Source organism: Calonectris borealis, chromosome 2 (genome assembly GCF_964195595.1).
Source record: "Calonectris borealis chromosome 2, bCalBor7.hap1.2, whole genome shotgun sequence".
Taxonomy (NCBI): Eukaryota; Metazoa; Chordata; class Aves; order Procellariiformes; family Procellariidae; genus Calonectris; species Calonectris borealis.
Genome location: NC_134313.1, coordinates 164,855,006 through 164,881,961, shown reverse-complemented (window position 1 = coordinate 164,881,961; position 26,956 = coordinate 164,855,006). Strand labels below are relative to the sequence as shown.

The following is a 26,956-nucleotide window of genomic DNA, read 5'->3' as shown; positions in this document are numbered from 1 at the left end:
AGCTCAGACAGCAAAAGCATATTATGATGGTCAAAGAAGGTCTTCAGATGAGACTTGCATTTCTGCCTGACGTGAAGGGACTGTCACTGAGGGAAGCTACATCAAGACTCTGGCATTTTTAAAAGACATGAAGCATTACACCAGGGGTTTTCAAGACTATGAAACTTTTTACAGGGTGATTAAGTGTTGCTTTACCCCAAAGGAATGAGGCCTCATTCATTAAGATTTCTTGTGCCAATAAACAAATGAAAATGGAACACTAATGACATATGATAGCACATTTCCAGCTATCTCTTTATTTTCTTTTCAAATTATATACAAATCTAGAACTACCGAAGCCCCATTTTCATGGTTTTTACTCTCTATCCCTAGAGAAATATACAACTCAAGAGTTGCAGACAGACTCACTGCCCTGAATCGAGTTAATTATTTTTGCATTTAATGACAAACATGTTCTTATTCATGGGGGCCACTGAAGACATCCACTCTGTGAATAAAGGTTAATCTCCTTGGAGGGAAATGTAGTATTTATATTACATCTGATGATTAATATAAATGATCTGGAGTTTTAAAATATTGTGTGCCTTCTAATTGCAAATAATAGGTTAGATCTGCTTGCTGGAAATTAAAGCAAGTTTGGGGAGAAGGTATTACAAGCCCAAGTTACAACATTTTAGGTTTTATTTTTTTAAATTTCAAATGACAGTAGAGGTCTGCATCCTCAAGCTTTGTACTTCTACCACCAAGTAGGTACTCTCCTTAGGGCCCATGGCCCACCAGTTCCACTTCTTGCCAAATGGAAGGAAGAGGGGATAAGATGCAACTATATAAAGCTGGGGAAGAACAGTGTTTTTCAAGGAAATGTGCATCCACAAGAGGTTCAAAAAGAAGCAAGACAACTTGCTCATGTCCCAAGTCTTGCATGAGCACTGCCTTCCCTCCGCTCTCTCTGCACCCCCATGTTTGTGTCCTGGATGCCATTGTTCACCTTATCTGCTCTTTCAGCAGCTCCCAACATTCTGGAAATGTGCATTTGTGGTTTGGTTACATCAGCTGAGAAGGCCACTAGACAAACAGGCGAGAATAGGCATGTCAGTAACAGTCATTGTCAGGACTCACAAAATCTGCACAGCGGCAAGTGGAGTGTGTGCGGGGTGTCGTGGAGGAGGAGGACTCATCAGGAAGCTGCAGGAGCCATAACGAGAGCTGGGGGAATCCTGGAGATGGGGACTGGAGAGTTAGAGGGTCCGGAAGAAGCTGGGGAGCCCAAGGGATCATTAGCGAGAAGTGGAAGTGTCATTTCAGTCTGTCTCATCAACTCGGACACTTCTATAAGGGAGGCGAATTTTCTTTCTCGAGTGACGTGCAGCTTTGCAGAAGAGCAGCCCAGAATACATGAATAAGCACATTTGGGGACACAAGCAATATAGAGTCAAAACAACTGTCGGCATGTTACCATCCTTTTTGCTTCCACTGATGTATGCTTACGGCTGGAAGCAGGTACATTTATTGTGATACCGGAGAATTCAAATCTCAGAGGAAAGTAGCTAAAACCCAGCATATTTCCCAGCTTCTCCCTTCATATTTTGCATGTCAGGTACCTGCATAGTCCATGTGTCCCAGAGCAATTTTTGCTATTTGTATTCCCCATTATCCATCCTTGCTTGAGCAGTGTCTGGGAAGCAGAGCACTCAGATAGCTGATGCTTTTAAGCAAACATCTGGCTACATCTACTTAAGCATTAAACATCCTCAAGAGTAATGAAAGGTCCACCAGAAAGAGATAGCATCATGTGATGAATCAAAAAGATAAATCCTAACACCAACCATCAATCAGTTGCCTCTGATGACTCCTAGAAGTGATGGAAAGCTTGCATCCTCCTAAGGGTCACTTTAAAGACAAACCTTTTGCCTAAGACTCCAGGCTTTAATAATTGTGTCATTTATCAGTGCCCACATAAATAAATATTATTTATTTTATTGAGTAGATATATCCCACCCTCATGTGTAACACCAGATGCTGGTGCTAAAAAGTCTGGGGAAATTAACCTCAGGACATTTATGATGGACCATCAAAGACTGCTGGGTTTCAAAAATGCCATTGCATGGTAGATTAAGTAGAGTCCATTCAAAGCTGGGAGGTATAGGGCTGCTTTGCCCAGGAGATGTAAGGGAAATGCACCTGAGAACAAATGGGAGGAGAAACTACTTTCAAAATGTACTCCTAAAAAGTAATCTGCTTCCATCACTCCAGATTTATGAGTTTCTGTATCCTGCCGCAGGCTCAGTTGTTTTTTCTGAAGAGTTGAATCTTGGCACTTGGTGACTGAATCCAAGCACGCATGTTGTATTAGGGGACAAGTGTGTGCAATTCCTATTTTCAAGATATTATATGGTGTCCATGTTGAATATATACTAAAATCTGCCAGTTTTTTCCCTGCAACATCCATCCACAGGAAGGTAGATCTTTTTAAATACAAATAGCCAAAATCCTAATAAAAGTTGGCGTACAGAAGAGGAGCGAGCTTTTGCTTCCGATGCAGCTCAAAGGAGGCTAAAAACAAAAACTGGACTAAGGCTCTTTTCTCATCTGTGAAATAAGGAATTCCCAAAAGCAATAATTCAAACCAGATTCATTGATGGGCTGTGACAGATTTTGGCATTTGGTGCAGATTTTCATCGGTAGCATTATAAATATTGCTTCTTGATCTATAAGTGGGATATATCAGAGAGGAATAAAATCTGATAATAATGTTAGTGCTCTTCCGAAAGTATGTATGTAAGGGAATATGAAACTATCTCTCATTAACCTTCATGGGTGTGAAACTTATTAGAAATATGGAGGAAGAAGAATGCTAATATATTAGTTCAATTAACCTGCCCCTTGGAAACCGTCCTTATGCCTTTTGTCCTAATTGTCTTTCCAAGTCAGAGATATTTCTCTAAAAATATTGCTTAAGCATTGACTCCATTATATGAACTGCTGACAAGATGAAATATTTTTAATAGGATCCACCATTTATATATGTACGTATATATATTTTATTTGTGAAGATGATACTAGCAGTTTGTTTGTTGAGATTTGGTTGTAATCCAGGGATTGAAGAGGAGCTGAGTTTTCAAAATAAAAACTGCAGCCCTGTTAATATAAGTAGGCGTCAGAAGGTGCACTACATGTGTCCTTGGTTAATAGCGTAAGTAGGGTTTTGTCAGTGGTTAAGTTCTTGCTAATAGCTGGGTAGTTATTAAAAATCTAGAAGACACTGAGTCAAATTTAATTGGACAAGAGTGTGCAAAGGTAGGTACGACTAAATGTGTCTCTTTTTATTAATGTTACTATTAATTTATCAATGTGGGAGTTGTCTGGATGTCATTGAAAGTGTAATGACAAGAGAATTCTTCCTAGTGTGTGGTGAGGGAAGGGCAAGGTTTTAATATTAAAATAGACCAGGTGGTACAAATTTAATATATTATTCATTATTCCTAAACATCTTATACTTTTGTTTAAAAAAAAAATCAGTTAAAAATATTATTTTTCCCCATCAAAACTAAGCAGTGAGTAGTTCATTCTAACAGTTGCCTCTAGAAATAGCTTGTTAAAAGGGATATGTGAAACAATCAGCTAGTCGTGGCAGCCTTAACCTTCTTAGGAGGTGTATGATATTTAAAAGAGACTGGAATTTATCTCTTCCATGTACAATGCATATTCATATCTGCATTTCTCCACCTAGCACGTACGTGGCAACATGGTCTGTGGCTTCCCAAGGAAATATGCTGAAGAATATGTTTGGAAACTAAATGTAGTACACAGGGTTAGATGCCAGTTTCCTGCCTTTTTGGGTCTTATTGAACAGTAAGAAGTTCCTGCGGTCAAAGAGGTCCTGCCCTTGGTCTCCTGCTACCATTCCACATTTCCTTCTGTTCCCAAAAGTCAGCTTGGTTGGCTCTTACTCTGTTAAATTCCTCTAAATCCAATAAAACCACTGGCCCACATTTGCCGAGGAGAATCTCCAACAGATATGGATCCACTCCATTGATTTGGTATTACTGCAAAAGGTGCAAAGGAAGGGAAAATCAGACCTGTTGTTTTTTCATCCCTCTTAACATTTTTATTCCTTTGTTGCTATTTCAGTCTCTTTTAAGTCTCTTTATGTCTCTTTAAGTCTCTTAGGTCTCATACTTTGAGCAAATCTCCTCCTCTTTCAACATTGCTTTGGCTTTCTGCCTTTCATGACATCTTGCAAGCTCCATCTCATTGTGCATCTTGACTTCACCCTTTCCCACCCTTACCAATGCACAAGCAAATTCCAAGCCTCTGTCCTGAAGCCATTTGAAATTCTTGTAATTATTTCAATGCAAAAGTGGTTTTATTTTTTGCCCAAGCCAATTTTTGTACAGAAGCTCTGCCTTCTGTGGGTCATAGTCATATTTTCTCGGGAAAAGAGTACATGCTAACTGATCTTAGGGTTTGAATTGAAGTATACTTTTCCATGCTCAATTTTCATGGAGATGAAAAGAGGCACTTGCATTTGTCTTTGGGGGTGGACATTTTTCAAGCAGCTCTACTCTCAGTTTGTCCCCTTTCCCCTGTTTGCTGCCTCCTCCCCACCACCAGTTCCCTTCTATTTCTGGCCCCCCTCACGTATACTCATTTGTTGCAACAGCATAACTAGGAGCACTCTCATGCTCCGTGTGCTACAAACTTCTTTGTATGGGTGTTTCTTCCAGGAGGACTTCCATGTCCCTTCTTCTCTCCTGTAATTGTCTTGTCTCCCACTTTAGATGTCATGTCATTCCCATTTCTGAGAGATTCAGCAAGTGCAAAATGCCTCCTGATGTCTCTCTGCTTGAAAACACAGACAGGTGGCTGCATCTATAAGCTGGCATGAACTCAAATATTATGAGTGTCCCTCCTCTGTCTTGGTAGGACATTCCCTGGCCACCCCATCCCAGCTGGTGCCTGGGCATTCAGGGGACAGCCCTGGCTGGGGACAGCAGCCACGAAGCAATCCTGCCTGGGGGAAGAGCGGGGAAGGGAGGTCAGCTGCTTACCCTCAGGGATGGAGAACAGGCCTCGGCTTGTCTTTGTTTACTACTGCAGATGTGATTTTTAGATCATAAAATGGACGAGCTGCCTAGCTCTTGGTTCCTTTCTTCTCTCTAGCAGACTGGCAGTGAGCATAAACTCATAAAAATGCTCTTATGGACAACTTACACCACTGACTTTCTCCTTTGCTTCCCCAATTTTATGTCCGTCTGGCACTAAAGAAGATTTTGAGCAACCTCAGTTGCTGGGATTTCAGCCAGGCACACAGAATACAATTAACAAATAAAATAATTTTCAAATTTCCACATCAGCAAAATACCTTTATATTTCCTGATATAAGGAGGTAGTCAAAGATGAGGTCATCATGCCTGGAATGAAGAGCTTGCTTTGATCATGCAGTTGAGCACAGACTTGATTTGAAGGATGCCGGTAGCCAGTCCTCCACAAAGTGCTTTTCTCATGTTTTTAGTAATGCTTCTCTGCAAAACACAGCTCAGAGCCAGCTTTATCCTGTAGACATACACTGCAGGAAGAAAGGACATCCACTGCCTTCCCTTTCTTGCAAAAGAAGAAGGATATCTCCCTGGGGCTTTAGGAAGCTCTAAGAAACCTGCAGAAGTCGCCACAGCTAAGCCAGAGAGCAAAGGGGACGGGCTGCTGACTGGTGGCACCATGGGAACGGGGAGCAGATGATGGCAGAGGAAATGGGTCACTTTTTAGGACAGCAGTGAAGCATGTGTGTCACCGCCTCCTGCCTTGCAAATACAGGTGGCTCTCGTTTTGGAGACGTAACTGGCATCACTACTGGTAAACCCTCCTGCCCGGTTTCTTTAATAAAAGATAGGGGTTTGTCCTGCTTTTGAGTCATTGGTCTTCTCCAGCAGAAGTATGTGAAAGCTGCAAGCCCAGCCGTGTGCTGTGAAGGCAGGAGATTTCGTACTGTGCAAAATTACTAGTAGAAATCTATTTCTAAGGCCACGAAAATGAGCAGGGGGTGGAACGCCTCTCCTATGAAGAAAGGTTGAGAGAGTTGGGGTTGTTCAGCCTGGAGAAGAGAAGGCTTCAGGGAGACCTTATTGCAGCCTTTCAGTACTTAAAGGGGGCTTATAAAAAAGATGGGAACAAACTTTTTAGCAGTGCCTGTTGTGACAGGACAAGGGGGAATGGTTTTAAAGTGAAAGAGGGAAGATTCAGACTAGGTATAAGGTAGACATTTTTTACAATGAGGGTGGTCAAACACTGGCACAGGTTGCCCAGAGAGGTGGTGGATGCCCCATCCCTGGAAACATTCAAGGTTGGATGGGGCTCTGATCTAGTTGAAGATGTCCCTGCTCATTGCAGGGGGGTTGGATTAGATGACCTTTAGAGGTCCCTTCCAACTCAAACTATTCTATGATTCTATGATTCTATTTCATAGCTTTCCTGAAAGAGGCCCACCTGGCTGGCAGACAGCTCTGTACTCTGTTCTGCCCTCCCAGGAATCTGCACTTGCAAAATGCAAAAAATCAGAACCTTCTGACACCCCCCAAATTCACTAAATAGGCATCCTTTTCACATTTCACTTGATAGGAAAAGTGTGATTGCATCATGGAGTCCAAGTTATAATACCAAACCTGGGAAATGGCTTAGAAGATAACTATTAGAGGAAATAGCATTCCCCTCCCTATTAAAAAAAAAAAAAAAAGAAAAGCTAGTATTAATTATTTCTTGACTCTCTGATTTAATTGTCTAGTCTCTGGGCCTACCCTCATATTGATTTTGCTTTGGTGTAATATATTCGATGCAGGGAAGTCATTCCTTACTGTGACCATTTTCACTGGCTTGCTTTCTCTGCTATTCTGTTTCCAGGGGTTTTTTTATCCTTTTGGTTCTCTGTGGCTTACCTTTCCCCAGCTATTTTTTCTGCCATGTGTGAATGGGAATTACCTCTTTCTCTTGATCTCCAGTCCTGAGTGCCCAAGGAACATGATGTGCTGTAGGTGACTGAGTGCAAATCTTAACACAGTCTTTGGTCATGGCTGGGTGTCCCCCGTGCACCACCTCATGGGAGGTGTAGGATCTGAATTTTAAAGGGATGACTCCAGGGATCCCACTCTGCCTTGACCAGGCAGTGTCCTCCACGTGAGCCCAGCCAGGCAGGGTTAGGGCTGGTGTGGTCTCTCAGTAAAAACCGCAGAGCTTCAACTTCCAAAATTAGGGTTTTTTTTTTTTGGTGTCTAGTCATTGTATAATAATTTGTAGAGCAGCTGATGAGGTGGTGTTTGCATACGAGTAGTGAAAATGTTCCAGGGATAATATGGGTGTTTCTCACCTATCGTCATTGCTGGGAGCAGCAGTAGCAAAGACTCTCAAATGTGTACAGTCAGTCCAAGCCTCTGCAGTCTGTCTTGCTCTCTAATTGTCTTGACATCCTCATCACCATGACAGCTAAACACTTTTGTTGACTGAGCACAAAGGTAATTGTCTGTTGGTTTGTAATCAATAAACTTTCTGTAGTTTTCTTTATGCTTTTGGGGTAGTTGAGCCTTTAACATTGCTCACACAGCTGTCTTGCTGGGAGAGATTTACAGCTGGACTTGTCCAATAGCACTGTTTTTCTGTCTAGACAGTGGTTTGAGAACTCCACAGCAGCTCTGATGAAGCTCTTGCTATGCTGGTGAATTAGTGTTGTTCTGATATCTGATGAAAAACCTGTGGGAACATGTTTGCTTTTACACTGTGGCTTTAGTAGTGGAAAGAATATATCTGCCTCCACTCACCGTCCCACCCTCCTCTCTCAAATCAGACTTGGAGAATAAGATTTTTGGATCAGGAAGCACTTGGTTTCCAGATACTCGTCTTCTGATATTTCTAAAAGACTTACTTTCAAAAAACAGTTAAAGTAATCAGCTAACATGGAAAAAAAAAAATCTAAATTCAATTCAGTAGTTCTTGACCAGCACTTGAAGTGGTATGGTTTGTGTGCACGTTTATACCCACATAGGTGGATAACAAATGAAAAAGACTTGGCAACGTGAGGGATCCACCAGGTTGTGGTAAGAAGTGTCATGTGTGCCTCGGATCTTGGGGACAAGGACATAGGTCCCCTCATTCTGCCTGCTTTCGGGGTGCTGCAGAGGCTGGCTGGGGGAGAGGAGAGGCAGAGGACCGGTGGCTGGTCCTTTCAAGATGGGAGCTGGGGAAGCGCCTCCCCTCCCAGTTCAGCCTCCCTCTCTGAAGAGGTGTTTTCATCGTGTGGTCCAGCGTGTCAGACTAGCAGCAAGAGCAGTGTTGACGTGGTGCCCTTTGCCTGCCTCCCCTCTCAACAGGGTGTACCCGTGCCGGGTCTGACATACCCCGGTGCTAGTGCAGCTTTATAGCTCCACTGAAAGCAGGGAGAAATGAATGGCAGCTTAAAATGACCTCAGAAAACTCCTATGTGACACAAAGGTGCTGCGAAGTGTAATTAATGGGCTTAATCTACCCTTCCATTACTGAAGGAGATTTACTCCTATGTAAAGTGGCTAGAACAGCACCGAGGAATCTGCCCCATTAATTATACATCCCCCTTTAAACTCTGAAGTGAGAAATAGGGTGACCGTTCCCCCCACCCGTGCACGCACCATCAAACATGGGTGAGCAGAGCTGCCATCCAGCATCTCTTCTCTGCCTTGTGCTGCTTAAAGACAACCGCCTGCACAAGAGACCACTGAAACTGTGGGGAAATGTAATGTCAATAGCCAAAGTGGAGAACGGTCAGCAAAACTCTTAGCCTTATGGTAAATACCACAAAAACACTAATGGAATGGAGGGGACGTTCATCTCACCTGGTTTCTAGAGTCTACTATGCAGATAGCTACAGCTGCATCAGCCACCCTACCTATTCTTCACAGTCAATGGAGAGAAAGGGCATTTTTACTCCTTCGTTTCATCTCACCTGGTGCAGCCATCAGTTCTAGGATGGGACACGTTGGACCCAAGCTCCTCTGACCATATGGATTGCATCTAGCCTGTCTATAAAGGGAACCCTAGATGCCTTCGACTCCCCTAAAGGGAGTGTGAGTGCCAGCCGTGCCCCAGGGCTGTGTTTTTCAAGCACACTGTCTGCAAGCGCTGTTCTGCACAGGCAGGGGAAATGCACATGGTAGCTGAGAGGCTAGGGGAAAAATCAGGCCTTGTTCTCGTCTTCCTTCGGGAAAATGGAAATCATTCACATTAAATCACTTTGTATTTGCATATCAGAGAGTTAGTCCTACCGTATTACTTCCATTTTTCTTTCCTGTGGAGAACATCTGTTCTCATTACCATCATAAAGTAGTTTAGGGATCTTATATGGGAAATAAGCTGAATTTGGCGCATTGTTTTTATAAATTTTCTTTTTATATTATTATATTTATTTATATTATTATTATTTGTAGTTAATAGATAAACTAGTTATTTCACCGAACAGATTAACATGGAGTTGATAAGAAAAAATTCCTGTTGCAACAAACAGGTACTGTAGTGCCCCACAAACCTCTCATCTACAACTGCTAGCCTGTAGGATCAGACACAGTCCTGCGAACACATACACTTGCAAAGTTGTATGGCTGCTAGGCAGGAAATCCATATCCCCATTTCCATGTGTTTTCCTAGCTGATATTGGGCAAGAAACATGAAGGAGATCAATCCTGCTCCAACCTGTATTCTCTCCCACCTGCCCTTGGCCACAAGGATCTCATGCCATACTTGTGGTATCATGATCATTTTGACAGCAAGAAACTGAGGTATCACGAGAATGGGATTATGAGATTGACAGGATAAAGAGAAACTGGACTGGGAGGATATAAGCCTCTTATCCAAGCACAACTAGCTGAAATAATAGAAAAAGGAATATTGAGAATAACTGATCATGTAAATTGCTTTTTGCAGGAGTACTCTCTCTTGGTAAACTTTGCCCTGGGATGAAAATGTATGAAGGACTAGAAAATACTCTTCCAAGAAAAGAAATAATGCTCCAGTAGTGGAGAGATGGACTAGATGACCTATTACTGCAGGTCTCTGGCTTAAACTTAGATCTCACACTTCCTTGATGCAGTGAAAGCCCCTTTATGAGCAGTTTTTCTTTGCAACTTCATGGATTTCACTACAGTAAACAAAATAAAATAATTGGTACATACTGTATTAGGCTTGCTACAAGCCATCACAGTCTCCAAAGAGAAAACTGCATCTTCCCCATCTGTGCTAGCCAAAGAACAGTGCAGATGTCCACTGCCATCAGAAAACAAACAGGAAGGAAGAAAATCAGTTTCTTCCACTGGTCAGAGAGTGCCTGAAGAGCTTCTTGCTGGTCTGTGTCTAACAGGCACTGCTGGAGAAGTGAGTTTGAGTAGGCTGAAGTCTGTAAGTCCTGTTTTATCCACAGAAAAAGTGTTAGATGAGTAGTTGATGATCTGGCAGGTACCTCACCATGCTGCTCTGCCTGGGCTTTTCTATGCAGCTGAGTGACAGCAGTGACAATGTGCTGCCACAGGGATACAATTTGTTTTAACTGCTTTCTTTTTTGCATGACAGAATTCACTGATGGGGCATGTTTTTCTCTGTTGTTATAGAAAAACATGTTTAGCTGGCTCCTAGGAGATTCCTCTTCCACAGGGAAGCACCCTCAGGTGATGCAGGTCCCTCATAGGTGCACTCAGCTGTCCTTCCTATCCTCTGTCTTCTGCAGTGGAGATGATGGTACACATCTACAGTCTGAATATCTTCAGTTGTTTGAAGGGTCCTGTGGGCTTACAAGCAAACAAGTGCTCATGAGAGCAGCTCCTGACCTGCTCTGCTTTATGAACCTCCAGCCTGAAAAGGTGATCCCATCTCTGACTCCAGCCTACTAGGATTTGTCCTGTGTGGTCCGGGCAGATGAGAACAGCTGGTCTTAGTTGCTGCTCGGTGTGAAGTTCATTAAACTTCATGCACAGAAAAGGACCAGGGATTTAAAAATCAAACTCCCTTGTTTTGTTGGCAGTATGCGGTCAAGACAGATCCCTCTACAGGAGAAGCCTATGGGTGAACTCATATTAGATCTTCTGCAATCAAACAAGACCAGTAGCTGAGGACCTCACTTTGGAGATGGCTTAACCCTGCCATTGAACTTGTACAGGTGCAACATCATTCTCGCTCCTAGCTAAATGACATACAGAATTATTTTCAATCTGCTAAGAAATGGCCCTAGACTTTCCCATGGGTTTTCAGCCTATATTCAGCGCAGTGCGTGACCCCAGAGAGTGCAGGGCAGCAAATGCATTGCTGAATCAATTCACAGGAATGCAGGAGGATTGCAGGGGCTGGACACTGTTTGACTGAATGACAGGTGGAAGGTTAAATACATAAAGATTTATATCCCTCCATTTTTGCCACTTCAAGGTAAATACAAGAATGGAAGGGAAATGAGGGAGCAGTCGCATGCTTTTGCTCCAAAAGTACTTTAACTTCAGCAACAGAGTTTGCAGACAGGTATTTTCAAAGATGATTTGATCAGAAGGTATCATCTGAAATCATGCTGTCTGTTTTTGTACTGTGATGGCCAAAACAAAAGGAGGCGATGGAACTGAGGCGTTCAGACTGCAACCCACCATGGCAGTATACGTGGCTCCCAGGCTCCACCAGCAGCCCCTGCCTAGGGCTCCTTGGGAAGGAGGGGTCCTTCCAGCAGCCTGTTTTCTCCCCATGGCTGGGGAGCTGAATTAGCTTCACGGCTTCAGGCCTCTATGCTCTTCACTTGCTGTGACTGCAGAAGTGGTGCAGCACTTCGTGCAATGCCCGGCTTGCTACCTGTGTGCTGCAGCTCTGCTCAGGATGGGGCTGAAGCATCCTGTGCTCTCCTCTTACCTGGTGAAGGTTGCGTGGTTATAAAGGTTGGCCACCACTGGCCTGGAGCGTGGAGTACCAGACTGACACCAAGAAGGACTTTCTGAACACCTGGCTGGGTTTGACAAGTCATGGATGACGCTCTTAGTCATACAATTTAGTTTTAGGTACTCCTGGAGCAGGGAGTTGGACTGGATGATCCTTATGGGTCCCTTCCAACTGGAGATATTCTGTGATTCTGTGATTCTGCGTTAGTTGTTTGGTCTGCATTGGTAAGTGCTCTAACTTTAATCTAGCTGTGAGAGACTAAATCCAAGTTAGCCTAGGCTTCAGTAGGCACCGCCAGAGATGGTTCAGCTCTTCAGCATCTCCTGGGATGCCAGACTGTCTCCATCATCTACAGACATCCTAGGAAAACTCCTCCAGCTTAAACACCTCAGGGAGGCACCTGACATTAGACTGGATGAAGCTGATCTTTTGTGCCTTATAATGGTGTAACCAGAGTCACTAGCTTTGGAAAGGCATTAAAAGTGAGAAAGCCTATGAAAGCATGCTGTATTGTCGTTAGGGTAAATGCTTAACGTCATTATGCTAAAGGAGTTGGGGGTTTTTTGAGTGCATCTGTCATTTGATTCCTAACCTCAAAGACCAAAAAAGTGACCTGCTTTTAGAGCCTGGCTGCTTGGTGTCACAGGAAAGCAGATTTCTTTTTAAGGGGATGCGTATGGACGTACAAATCTGCCATTGCTTTTGAAAACTGAATTAGTCTTTAGTTTGCTTTTACTTAAACTGAAAGCATTGTGTTAGTAACCAGCAGGACTGGATATTATTAGTAACCTCTTACAGGAAATGTGGTGTGTCATGGGTTGAGCATATATTTTTTTCTGGAAAATGCAGTGTACAGAGAAATGGGGGGAATAAGTAAACATAAAGTGCTTATACAGCAGTTGACTCTATTTGAACGCCCAGCAATACACCTCTGAGGTTACCTGCTCAAAAAGGAAGGAGGAAATGATATTTGAGATTTATTTTTGGCTAAAAGCATGAAGTGCAAATAGCTCTTTGTGCAAAATGTCAGCTGCAGTTCTGGGAAGCAAACAACATTGCCTTAATAATCCATGGTAAATAACAACACTAAGAATGTTACTACCTATTATATACACCTGCAGATGTATCTGGATAAACTTATGTAACTGTAGTTTGACATACGAAATAAATACAGAAGAGTAAAACGAGGCATTTCAAACAAGTTATTCTGTAAACAGCAGAATTAATGAAGTATCGGATGAAATTCAGCCTCAGATAACAAAATTTGGGTGCCTACGTGGAGGTATTCGTGTATGGAGAAGGCATCTGAGCTACCACTACAGTCTGCAGAGATCTAGGGCTTGGCTCAGTTTTGTCTAACGCCACTGGGGCTCCTGTAAGGTATCCATCCTGGCCTCCAGCTAGGCACAGATCTCCCACAATAGTGTGTTGCGTCGGCCCGTTGCCTCAGGATGACTTGGGCATGCTAGGGTCAGTTGGCACCAGATGGCTACATATTGGCAGCTGCATGTAGCCCTGACATGGTCACCTGTATTTGGTCAGGCTCCACTGTCTACATGATGAACCTCTTTTGACTGAAACAGGATTTAGATGCCCCATTAGACCCTCAAGCTTTGGTGTCTGAGTCTGGAGGCAACTGCCATCCTTGAAGCGTGACTCAGTTCCCTAAATACCGCCAGTCTGGTGTCTGCTGCGACACCCCGTCGTGTCCTGGTTAGATGAAACCTGCAGCTTTAGGAGGACACAAATCTCCTGAAGGTCTAGTGCAGATGTCTCAGATAACCTCAAACAACAGTGGACACCTCTGTTAAGGTAACTGAATTGAACCTATAAAGTCCAGAAGATTTTTATTCTGGATTTCTTTACCCCCTTCCTTCCTCCAGCTCCCCCTAGGTTGCCACTGGGAAGGAGACACATGCTGTGTCTTGTTCCAAGCTTTGTCTGCACTGGTGGCCTGGGCAGCATCTCTTCTTTACCCACATGTTTATTTTCAGGATGCTTGTAGCAATGTGGTTATCTCTGAGACCTCATCCCTCTATCAAATTCGGTTGAAAATGGCTAAAGTGATTCTGCCAATGACTCCTCTGCTGATAGACTCCCACCTGCTTGGCAGTATATCCACTACTCTGGTTTTCAACTACCCATCAGACAACATCACTTGCAATACCTCCGAGTGGGATATGTAATGAAAGATTGATTCATACCAGACTGCCACGGTGATTAAGAGGAGACCCACACAAGCTGTCAGTGACACTCCAGTATGATGGACCAGCTAAGAAACAATTAGCTTTAATCTCACTTTACTTTAGAGCAGGGTAGTGCTCAGTGCAGCAATAGTTTATTCAGCAGTTCATAATGGACATGGGCATCTGCTGTGCTACCAACTGCTTTCATTTATAATCACAGTGATTGCAAAGAGTACTTTACAAAACAGTACTGACAGGACACTTCAAATGCAGAGTCACCAGAGTGATTAAGACCAGGCTAGTTTTCAAAATCCCAGCTCATATATTCTGAATATTTGAAATAAGGGGGAATGGGTGGGGGGATGATAGCAAAAGCTTGTGGCTGTTTGGTAAGGCCCAGTACTATTTATACTGTTTATTTTGGTCTAGTAGACTTTATCAATTTAAAATACTATCAGAAAGACAGAAGCCAGGGGACTTTTAGAAGTATTTCTGGCAGCATCAAAAGATCATAGAGAAAATACCTTCACAAAGTCCATTTTATTGCTAAAACAGTGAAAAAGCTGCAGCACTGATCTCTCCCTTGCAGTGCCACAGAGCTGGCACCCACCCACCTTGTACAGGCAGCAGGTGAGTTGATACCAGGCAATTTGGTCCTAATTTATTTTGGGTAAATATATTTTAGCTGATATTGGTTTGAGTCGCCTTTGCCCCATTCCCGTCATCGCAGGCATCTACCTCCGGTGTGAGCTTCTTGCCCTCGTCAATCCAGCACAAAAGCTGTAATTCATTCCTTCTCGGACCACAAGCAGATGTCACGTCCCATACACAGCAGCTGGTGATCACCCTGCAAGACGTATTACTGCCAATACCCTTCTAGAAAAAAATTTTTTTATTTATTAGTTATAATTTTATATATTGCAGGGAGGGGGGGGAAACTAGAAGGTAAAAAAAGATTTAAATCATCAAATATGTCACCCAAATGTGTAGTTGTGTCTGATCTTGCAGTGCACTACCAGCAAAGGTAGACAGTTCTGAAGTTGCAGGAACAAGGGGAACCCAACTTACGGTCTCCAGTTCAGTTTGGATCTTCCCATACATCTGTGAAAATCTTCAGATAGTTATTTCCTGACTAGTAGCAGCATTTCCAGGCCCAAGCCTGCTTTGGGGGTGAGCCCTGCTCAGATTTAGCCACGTTAATCCTGAGTGTGATGGCTTGTTTTTGCCTGGAGGGCAAAAGTTTTGAAACTATATGACCTCTCAGGTGTTTATTCCCAATCACAATGGAGTTTCTTCATAGCCCAGAGGATATTTAAATCACTACTGTCTGTGAAAATACATACAAATGTTTAGAAATGTTTCCAAATATGCTCTTTGGTTTAAGTGCCATGCATATGTATATTATTATACACTATGAAATATAAATAACAATATTCACCCTGAGTAAAAATCAAAAAGGTCCTGAAAACATTCTTCCTGTAGTCTTTTTCTACAGTGTAAACCTTTCTGCATGTCAGTAAGCGTTGCAATTAGTGATTTTCTCCAAGATGGAATACTGACAATTACAGGAAATTCAGTATACCACCATTTGTGAGAATATTTACACTATGTATCTTCCAATGAAAATTTTATCCCATATTCTGTTTCTGAGCTTTGCCTTTTCTTTTTCATGCTTTGGGGTGTTGGAGAGGGAAAGGGAATGTTAGAGTGTGTTATTGTCCATGCTAAACTTCTGCACCTGAAATTGAAGTGTTTGGAAATGTCTGCACTCCTTCTTCTCCTTCTCATCACCTATAATTAGAGGTAGTTCCATGAACACTGGTGGTTTTACGGTGGCACAGAGTAGATGAGACTCAGACCCTCCTGCTTCCAAGACCAAACATTTGTCCTCCACAATTAACCATTGATTTCCTTTTAACTTTATTGGTTTCAGGTGCTCAACCTGTTCCTTGCCTTGCTGCTAAGCTCTTTCAGTGCTGACAACCTCTCGGCACCAGATGAGGACGGGGAGATGAACAACCTGCAGCTTGCTTTTGCTCGGATCAACAGGGGTCTTCAGTACGTGAAACACACGACGTGGGATTTTTGCTGCAATGTCCTCCGGCACCCCAAGACGACGGCTGAAAAGAAGGCAATGATGAAGCTTGCTGCCCAGAATACAGGTGCCCTTAACAATTGTGTGAACAGTCATACGACCGCTGAGCTTGGCAAAGACATGGAGAATCACAAAGAGAACCACGCTGAGGATGGGATGAATAAAAATGGAGAGAAACACCTAGGAATTACAGACAATGATGATTTTATGACCAATCCTGACCTGTCCATTTGTGTTCCTATTGCTGTGGGAGAGTCGGATATCGAGGAGGAAGATGAGGAGCAGAGCACCTTTACGGAAATGGAGCAGGTAGGCAACTAAAATGTTTGCTAGTTGCAGCTTATTAAAATGGCCTTTGTTCCTACCCTTGCTCTGGATCCATGGCTCGTGATGCAAATGTCCTATGGCCTAATCCTGCCTTTGATATGTTGTTAACTTCCAAAGAAGTTACTTGTGCATATCTAAGAGCAAAATTCAGTCTTCAACAAGAGGCATTCTTTGTATTCTTCGTGCTTGTCTGGATTAATTCTTCTAACCAGAGCAATTAAACCCTTTCTCACACAGGAGCCTGTTTTTTTTTTTTTCTTTCAGCTGAATCATGGGAATGTTACAGAACAAATCTTAGGTCCTCTGACTATGGCAGGGGATTTTCTCAGTGTGCAAAAATGGGCAATAGCTTGGTTTGATTTGTGCAGCAAGAATTGAGGCCCAGGTAGTTTCTTAAAAATACAACGAGGCAGAGGCTGATATGACAAGGCACCAGAGAAAGAGACAAGATATATAATCTTATGTATTGAGACAGGAAAAATAGTTATTTGCTTGTTCTTTGGTGTGACATGGCAGATCTTCATATTCCCCAGAGCACCCAGTAGTAAAGGCTGAAAAATCCTGCGTGGTTTGAAGTGTTGGTGTAAAACAGAGAAGAATCATCTTCACGGGAACGCTTTTTTTTCTCTCCCTCTCCTCTTCTCCCCGTTCTACCAGAGTTATCTCTTGGCTCCACGCACTATTCCTAGTTAATGTTTTCCAGACCCTCCAGCCTTGCTCCAGCATCCTCTGACGCTGGCTGAGTTCAGCAGGCACTGGATCAAAGCTCCTGTTTCAGATCCAGCTGTCAGGAGGGATCCTCGATCTCTTGGCTGAGGGGAAGAAAGTTTTGAAGCAAAACTGTCCTTAGAGAAGGGCTGTCCTAAAAAGCCCCGAGGAAGGACTCTGTGTCAGGAGGTGGGCACAAATTGGCTGCTAAACGTTAATTGCTCCTGCTTCGTTGAGGAAATCTTCACGGTGTTAGTGCATCCGCTCACCAGCAAGTCTTACACATTGACCATCCCCTTGGGGAGCTGAAGGGCAAGGAGTCAGAAAACTTTATCATCAAGCCCCACTGTCCAAATAGACACCTAGGTAACAAAAAAAAAGCCTGAAATTTTTTGGTAGACACTCTTAGGGACTTTTTTGTATCTTTTTTAATGAATACTTTTGTTGAAATGACCTGTGGATCAGTGTGGGTAGCACCGATAATATCTATTTTTTTCTTTGAAGTCCTTTTCTATTTGTTGTATTAGTTAAACCTACAAGCAGAGTACACTTGGAAAGTGAAATATTAATATAATAGATGGGTTTCTTAGTATTAGCTGATCTGCAAATGCTGACTAGTATAAGTGCGTTTCACAGTGTATAAATGTGTTTAATTCCAGAGGTTTGGTTGGTTGGTTTGTTTTTTGATTTTTTGCCTTTCTGCTACATCTGACAGAGGGTCACAATCTTAAAAACTCTCAGATTTTTCCTTCATAGTGCAAAGCAAAAGTTTGTTGAAACTGTTGAAAGTGTCCATGAGGTCTGGAAGCGTGCGTGGTGGGTGTGTGTGTGGGTGTGTGTGTGTCTCTGTGTGTGTGTGTGTATGCACACGTGTGCATGTTGCATACCTGTATTCCACCTTTCTCAAGATAAATAGCAACGTTCACAATCGCAAGCAAAACTGCAGCATAGAGCATGGAGGGTTTGGGATTTTTACATCTTACTGTACCTTAAAAGTATAGAAATGTGGATTTCTATTTAGCTGCACGATGTGTCCATGTAGGTGCTGGTGTGTATGTTAGTAGATCGAACAGGTAGCCGTCCATTTTATGCTGTACAGCAAATAAATGTGGAATTAGACCTTCAGTGAGATCTATTAGAGTCATAAGGGAGAGAACTGAGGTAGAAAAATAGGCGTGTTAGTGAAACGGAACATTATGAATTAAAGTTGATCTGAAAATAGTAAGAAAACTTCTGAATAATAATATTGAAACATTATCATATGTAATATAGACATCGAGGATTCAGAGTGAAACAAAATAGAAGGGAACAAAACCCAGTGGAAGAAGCGAACCAAAATACTGTTTTCACACTGTATCTTTTCAGGAAATTTTCAATAAACATTAGAGTAACATTGTCACATTACCACAACATATTTGGATTGCAGCGAAATAATATAGTTCACTGCTAGCGTGTGCGTTACATAGAAGGCATGGAGTTGAGAAATGTATTAATTAGCTTTGTCACTAGCGTCACTAGCCCCAACTCCATGGGGGTCCTTACCTCCTTCCCTCCAGGATGGCCATGATAACCACGGCAGAGCTTGCAAAGGAAGGACAACGTGAACAAGAGCAAAATTTACATGATTGCATTGAAAGGGCACAATTATGGTGAAGCATCTTTTTCTGTGGAGGGCATCATACAGAAACGAAACAAGAACTACCAAGGGTACGCTAAACATTCAAATCTATTCTAACTTTCCCCTAATTATAATCCATATTTTTACATATTTAAATATTTTAGCATGTACAAAGAGAATGTGTATGTATATTTACTTCTCAGGAGAAGACAATGTACCCTGCTTCACTTTAAAGTTGTTGGCTGACCTGGAATTTAGCAGCCCTTTGGCAACATTGCCAGAACCTGCCTCCCTCCTCATGCATGTAGATTTTTGTGGAATAGCATGGGAGAAGAGGCAAAAGGAGATGCATAAGCAAGGAGTATATGTAGGCATGCCTCTCAAGCTCATGGCTAGGGAGATCTGCACAATCCTTACGTATTGTTGAAGATCAGGGACCATATTCTGTTCATCGTGTGCTCACACCAGTGCAGACCCATCCGTCATGACGGAGAGGCTAAAGGGAGGCTGCTCTCAAGCAGAACCACAAAGTTGTTGATCCCGATGGGGTATTTTAGGGTGATGATCAGCTCAGCTTACAGCTCCTGTACCAATGCCGGGCTCTTCCCGGAAAGTCACAAAACTACTCTAAAGTAAGCCGTTGTGGCTATGAGAAATGGGCCCCACAGTGTTACACACAGCAGTTTGAAATTTCAGATGATGAGAAACCTTTCTGTGACTGCACATTTTCCTCTGAGTAATGTAAATGTCTAAGTTTAAATTTCAGCTGCCATTTCTATTATCAAAGCTTACAGCGGCAGCAGCCATCTTCCTGAAAGCTACCAATTTGTGGCACTGTCATTGAGAGGGTTTCGAAGGAGCGAGGCCACCTGATAGCTTCTGAATCTCCTTTGATTACTGAGATGCAAGTGAGATACTCTGCCAGCTCAGAGAGCCAGGAGACACATGTCTGTAGCCCACACGTGTGGTGAAAGGATCGGAAAGAAAAGCTGAACCATAAAAGTCAGCACAGGTGCAAAAAGCTGGCAGAAGAGGAGTGAGGCTGAGAAAGGTCCACCTTGAACTTAATTAATTCATCTTTATTGTGTGATACCTGTGTTGATGCCAGTCTCTGCAACATTTTTGCTAAGGGCTTTACCTAACCCCCTTCCTTGCTCTGCTTATAGTGCTGGGGAATTCTCTCCTTGTCAGTCCACAAGATTTCTTCAGGATTTGATGAGAAGTTTAACCTTGTGAGAACAAGAATAATCACAACAAAAATATCACCCATATGGTCATACTTCAGACATGGTGTCCAAATACCCTTCTATTACATTAAAACTGTCTTCCATTTTTCCTCTGTCTTTGAGATATATAATTTAAATATGGGTTGTCCTAGCAGGAAAACAGCTCCCAAAAGCTCAGCAGCAACCACAGCAACATGCTGGTTGCATCTTCCCAAGGTTCTTTTGGGTTCTCATTTTGGTTTCCTAAGTTATTAAAATGTTGAAATTATTTCCTTGAACCTCTGTAGAGTGTCTTGTAACTGCTTATAAAGACCATCTTTTCATATGTGACATCAACTTTCAGTCTCCTGAGGGATTAAGAACCAGATTATGGGGACGGTAAGGTGATGGAACAATTCAGTGTGCATAGTGCCACCCACCCGACACAGAGGATCCTACCAGAACTCACCTGCAATTTAACTACACTGAAAGTTTCATACATCAGAGACGTTCGTACCATTTACATTAGACATATAAGTCCAAAGCTTAAATCTTCAAAATTCCTACTTTAGTACTTCTTAACCTTCAAGGTGCTTACAGCTGTAGCCCAGAAAGGTGTGTGCGTTTTTCAGTGACATCACTTTGTGGTTCAGAGGAATCCTGCGATAGACTAAAAGGAGGTTCCAGATGAGTAACGCCGGGTGTCCTGAATCAGTCCCCAAAGTATGGTGTCCATTATACCATTGAACTCACTCAACTTACACCATTGAACTTTGTCTTGTTTCTATTACCCCAGGCCTCAACAATGTCCAGGTCTTTCTGCATACTCTTCTCCCAAGTAACCAGCGATAGGACGAGAGGAAATGGCCTCAAGTTGCGCCAAGGGAGGTTTGGATTGGACATTAGGAAAAATTTCTTCACCGAAAGGGTTGTCAAGCATTGGAACAGGCTGCCCAGGGAAGTGATTGAGTCACCATCCCTGGAAGTATTTAAGAGACGTGTAGATGTGGTGCTTAGGGACATGGTTTAGTGGGCACAGTGGTGTTGGGTTGACGGTTGGACTCGATGATCTTGGAGGTCTTTTCCAATCTTAATGATTTTATGTATCTGGATCCTTTTCTGCATTGGTGAGTTCCTACAGTTGGCAAAATTCATTAGTACAACCTCAGAAAATGGCTTTACCCTTTCCTTGTTTTTTGAGTCAGCCCAACAAGGCTGTTACTGTTTTCTCCCCCTTCTTAAATTTAATTACTAAATGTCCTGCCTTACTCAAACTACTGCCCTGACTTGATCTGTCTATAGCGTGCCACTGAGAAGAAAACCCACGGTGCGGTGGCTAGTGGCTCCTGGCCACATCTCACGTTCTCCCCCTCTGCAGTGACAGAGCCAGGCACGGATGCTGCTTTCCGCAGGGATAACACCTCTGTATTTCCACATGCAGCGCAGTGCCGAGCCAGCAGCACTTGCCTGCTTGTCTTCAGAAAATGCCATTCCTGATTTATTCCGACGGAGTGGCTAATTGGGTCATATGGAAAGTGCTGGCTGCCTGCTGCCGGGACGGAGCGTTTTGCAGCTTCTTACCCCTTCCCCGACACCAGGCAGGCACGCCGCGGGAGTGCTGCCTTTCCGTGCGCGGTGGCCAGGTCCCAGCTCCCACCATCCTGAGGCTGCAAAGCCAGTGGAGGGCTGGCCCATCCTCTTGCCCGAGGCTTACCCCTGGCTGTGGAAATCTTTAAAAGAGTTGTTGCTGTGCCTGCTAGGGCTCACCTTCCCGTGACCTGGCAAGGAATATTGCCTGCGGGAAAGGGACTGCGTCTTCCACTGCCTTGCAGGGTTTCCCAGTTTCCCACCTGCACAGCTGCACCCCTCTGTACTCTTCCTAGACCCCTCCGAGGCAGAGCAGCACCTCTGCTGTGATTTCCACGAGGTTTGGGTCTGGGTCTGCACAGAGGACCCGAGGGGTGTACATTGCCTGGATTTTTCACACAGGGCGAGTATTCATTGCTCCAGAGCACGCCTTGCTTTCTCAGTCATATTCACTTTTTTTTCTCAATTGGCAGTTCTCCCCTCGGGTATACCCTTGTCTGGGCTCCACCAAATACATCTGCCAGGAAAACCAGTTTTCCAGACTTTCGGTGGGTAACTGCCTCTACATGTCAATGACTGGCTGCCACCACAGTCTCTATTCAACGGTACAGTTTCTATATTGCTCTGAACTGGATCAAACCCCCAAGCTTTTATTCTCTTCTTTCCCATATTTATTTCAGAATTACTGACTCATTTTATGTCATTTGACAAGGTGAAACTATTTCTGATAGCTTTTTTTTGCATGTTTCTACCAGTAAGAGGTTCATAATTTTGAGATCAGAGAGGACCATTAGGATCATCGTGGGTTAGCGTTCTCATAACGCTGAGTCAAAGACTTCAACCAATAATTTCTGCACAGAGCCTGTAAGTTTATTTTAGCTATGATACATCATTTGTAAGACAGAGGAAAGAATGAAATGTCTCAGGTAACAGAGAGTTCACCATCTGCATCTGGACTCACATCTGTTTCCTTTATATACAGTGGAAATTTTACTGTACAATTTCTGTGCATTACAGACCTGCTTCTAAACCTGAAGTGATTCTGTAAAAGTCAATAGAATTATTCCAGATTGACATAAGTGTAGCTGAAACTATTGAAAATTGCCGTAAAAAAAGCCAGTGTATAAAGATTTTGATATAAAATTGTTTGTGACAATGTCTTATGCTCCTAATAATTCTAACATTATAAATCAGAGATACCATGAAGTCATGTGTTTATTTGACAGGGTACATTAATTTCAGCCTTTTACTGCAAGAAATCTACTTTATTGTCAGGAACCGTAATGCCCTTTCAAACAGCACTTATATTCCGTCTGTTTTCAGTTCCAGCCTGTGGGACATGTTCTCTTTTAGGGCAACCGGATAAAATACCTTTGAAGGCAGTGGATGACTCCCCAGTTCTCACTGGCAGGAGAGTGAGACTACATGTATACATGCGTGCAGCATGCAATAAATCTTACAGCATTCTTCTTGTCAGCTTTATTTGGGCAAATATTTTTCTGATCATTAAGATAGCAAGACTTTTTCATTATTATTACATACATAGGTTGCCTGTATTTCTTCCTTTTCTATGTTTTGCTTTGCATTTCTTGAAAACTGTGTAGATTTGCTAATTATTTTTAGCAATAAAATAGAATATTTCTGTATTTATTGTCTTTGGAAGAATAACGGCAAGGCCATTAGAAAAAGAAAAAGGACTGTAAATCACAGCAGCGGATTTAAAGCACCTATGTCTGCATCTTTGCTTTTATATATAGAAAGACATTTGTGTTTATTTTGTTTCAGTACGATGGGGCAGAAAGAGAAGACTCCCTGTCAGATCTCTGCTGACACGATTAGAGCAGTCACACTGCGAACAAAGGTTTTAGGGTGCTTATTCAGTGCGCAGTGGCAGGGAAATATATTTGTCCACAGCATAATGCCTAAGGTGCAGGAAACACAGGGAGCTGATGGAGGAGAGAAAGAGGGGGGAGGAGGAAAAAAAAAAAAAAAGCCTGGCATTGAAAGAACCGATATCAGGCGTAGCGGACTTGACAACAGGCATTTGGACAAGTGCCCAGACCGTGGACTACGCGTCAGTCACAGCCTACTGGGTGCCATTTCCCAGTATCCATATCCCTCCCTGGAGCAAAATGCTGCCCAGAAATGAGCATTTCTCACTATTTCTCCCTTTGGTAAAGAAAATGCCGACATTTAACATTTTGGATAAAATGAACAGCAGCCAGTTCCCTAACAGCTCCTGTGCCGAGTGAGACAGTACGTGCGTGCGTGTGTCGGAGGGTTGAAATTACTCCCATTAATTATGGTCCAAAATAACAAAATTTAAAATAATGGCTATTTTGTTGCTATTGCCTGAATAATATGAGACTTCCTTAATGATCAAAATATTAACGTCTTATTTGGGTGAAAGGTTCCAGGTTGTTTCAGGCACTCTCACTCACTGCACTTTGAGGCAAACTTCCAAAATTTAAACTTCCATCAGAGGAGCCCATTAGTTTGAGTTCTTCATATTATACTGTGGAGAGATCCCAATTACCAAAAGAAACATTAGGTAGATTGTGATTAAACTTCAAAATGCAATTTAGCAGAAGGTATTAGCTTGAACTCTGAACAATGAACACTTATGAAACACTTTCACTGCCTATTTAAGCCTAGTGAATTGATAACAGGCTAAATTAACTTTGGCAGTCCATCTTTTTGCCAAGTTCTCCCACTTAGACTAATTTTAAGAGTCAACCCTTGGAATAATGAATCAATGTTTTGTTGTGGGCAGTGTGTTGCCCAGTGTGGGAAAAAATCTTAGGCCAGCAAGGCAGAAGCCATTAGAAATAACGTGCCTTGCTCCTCCGTGGCCAGAGTTCAAATGCTTAAAATGTTCTGGATTCATCCGAGAAGGAGCACGGCTAAACTGTTGTTTCCCTCCTTGAGGGGCAATGTTTGGCAGAGCATCCAGCGCTTGTGCAGACCAGCAGCTAGTGGCTGTGATGATGTTTCTCTGGCGAAGTTTTAGTTCACCTTTATCCAAAGTGAAAGAAAATACCAGGGCAGGCTGGTTCCAGGGGAGTTTTTGCTGTTAACAGCCTCTGCTGAGCAGCTGTGGTTTCTGGCCAGCCTTAGCCTTAGCCATTCCGAATTTTAAGGGCCAGATTCTGGTATTTTTATCCAGCTAAGTACTCACAGGTGCATTATTTTTTTAGAACAAGTACTGCAGTTTTCTTCCAAATACCCTGTGACATTCAGGGGGAAAAAAATGTGTTTCTTGGGTCCACCAGGAGGACAAGTTCTGTGTTTAGCTACTAGGTGTGACTTCAGATACAATGGCCTTAACTCTGATAGGTGACAGTTCAATTGGAAACTCCCTTGGGATCTGTGGACATCCCAGTTGGGGGCATAATTTCATCTACCCAGGAGCTGGGCAACAAGCCTATGCTGTTCCTGAACTCGGAGACTATTGTGTTTAACCTGTTTTGCCAATCTTGCTCTTCTGCATGCATGTGTTAGTGATCTGGGTTTTAATAAATGGGGTCCCTGTAAAGGCTGGGTCGTCAAGAAAAAGAAGAAAAAATCCAGATGGATTCACATGGCAAATAGGAGCAGTACCTTCTAACTCTGCTGTTTTACTGCTCCCTTTGCACCAGATTGTTTCTGGCTTTTGCATAGATGAATGGCAAGAGAAAAGACTGGGAGGGGTAGATAAGGGCTGAAAAACTGAACAAAAATCAGTCTACTAAGCTAGCCTGGTTGTTTCTGCTGAAGTGGAATGATGGACCAGGTGGTGTAGGATGGAGAGTGGGGATGATTAGTCTCAAATAATCAAGTTTAGACTTTCCCTTTCCTGTTTTCATACCCTCTCTGAGAAATTTGCAGCTCTTAGATTATGTACATGTGTTGCAAACTTAAAGTAGGACTTCACAGGCTTTATATCAGTATTGCAATCTCGGTAGTCTCCACTTGTAAAGGAACATAGAGTAGCACGAGTCCTCTCTGTGTCTTAGCTACAATCCCAGCGCTGTGGTGTGGTATCACTCCAGGTTCTCCTCTCATTTCTCATTAAACTGAGTAGTAGCAACTCGTGCTTTACAGAAGCAATTCTTCAAACCATGGTAGAGAGATTCTCAAATGTGCACACTTAAAATTGACAGCTGCACACTAGCCCTCTTTTATCCCTAGCAGAATAAGTGATATTAATTTTCCCCTTCTCATATTAAGGAAACAAGGGGATTTTCCTGATGTATTTAGTGATTTTTCTTCTCATGCTAAACGTGCAGAAAGATAAATCCACTGATGTTATTGGTGCTACATTTACATTTACATTTATTTCTGAAAGAGGAGAACCAAGATCGTAAACGATCTGTTCTGGTAATAAGAACCCACAATTCGTTTCCCCAGTTTGTGGTTATTTATTTCTCTTCCATTTTAGCTCAGATTATTCAAGGCTTTTCAGAAAGACTGAATTCAGCATATCTGAGAGTTGTCAGCCCAAGAGCTCTGCAGACTGTAGTCTCCTGTTTACTTTACACATGAAACAGGTGCCACCCAGGCAGTAATGCAAGCTCGCCGTATTTCAGCAGCGCTGCAATCTGCTTGCTTCTCCACTTATGTAGAGGTAGGATATAAACAGTTCGGTTTTCACGATCATTTACTTCTTGGCTTCTTTGCAGAAGAAGGGTGCCAGTTACTAGACGCAAACTGTTGCTGGGAAAGGATGCCAATTGCTACCAGGCACGGTAATTTTATGAAATCCATAGCTGTCTGCAAGGAGGAACACAAACATCAACAATTACTTTACAGAGTAAACAGTCCTCTCGTAACTATGTGTGTCACACTGCTGAACTGGGTTTGCTATACATTAAAAGCTCCTCAGACTCCTGCTATGGTATCCGAAAACTGGCTATAGGAAGCTTTTCAGGTTAAAATATGTTGTCATCCATTAAATTAGTAATTGCTGCTCTATTGAGCTTCATTTCTCGAGGAGGATCAATTTCATAGTGTCAGTCTTCTATGAATGGCTAAAGCAGCGATATTTCTGTTGCCAACATCCTTGTCTGCTGACGATGCTTCCTCTGATGGGCAGTGTCCCGTGGTAAAGCAGGGTCCCACCTGTATGGCCAAGTGTGTGCAGACTTGTATGTGGGGGGACCAGGACAAGCCTCCACCGCTCTGAGTCTGCACCTGGAAATGTCCTGACCATCTTAATTCCTGGAAAGTGACGGCAGAACCTGGACATCATGGAATCCCATTAGTGTCTCATAATTGGTCTTCAAAGAGACAGAGGGACGCATAAGCCTGGTGGGGAGCAGAGAAGATACATAGG

General features: G+C 42.9%; 1 protein-coding gene across 4 annotated transcripts in view; it reads left to right on the top strand.

Moving 5' to 3' along the window:
* The window catches only part of SCN5A (sodium voltage-gated channel alpha subunit 5), a 173,758-nt gene that overhangs the window by 86,750 nt on the left and 60,052 nt on the right, over positions 1-26,956 (top strand). For 2 of the 4 annotated variants that reach the window (XM_075144250.1, XM_075144249.1), the window contains exon 16: positions 16,036-16,506. In XM_075144250.1, coding sequence (XP_075000351.1) covers positions 16,036-16,506 — 471 coding nt within the window. Of the gene's footprint in view, positions 1-16,035; positions 16,507-19,824; positions 19,863-26,956 lie in introns of all 4 variants that reach the window. The other 2 variants (XM_075144251.1, XM_075144252.1) reach the window with 2 other exon arrangements.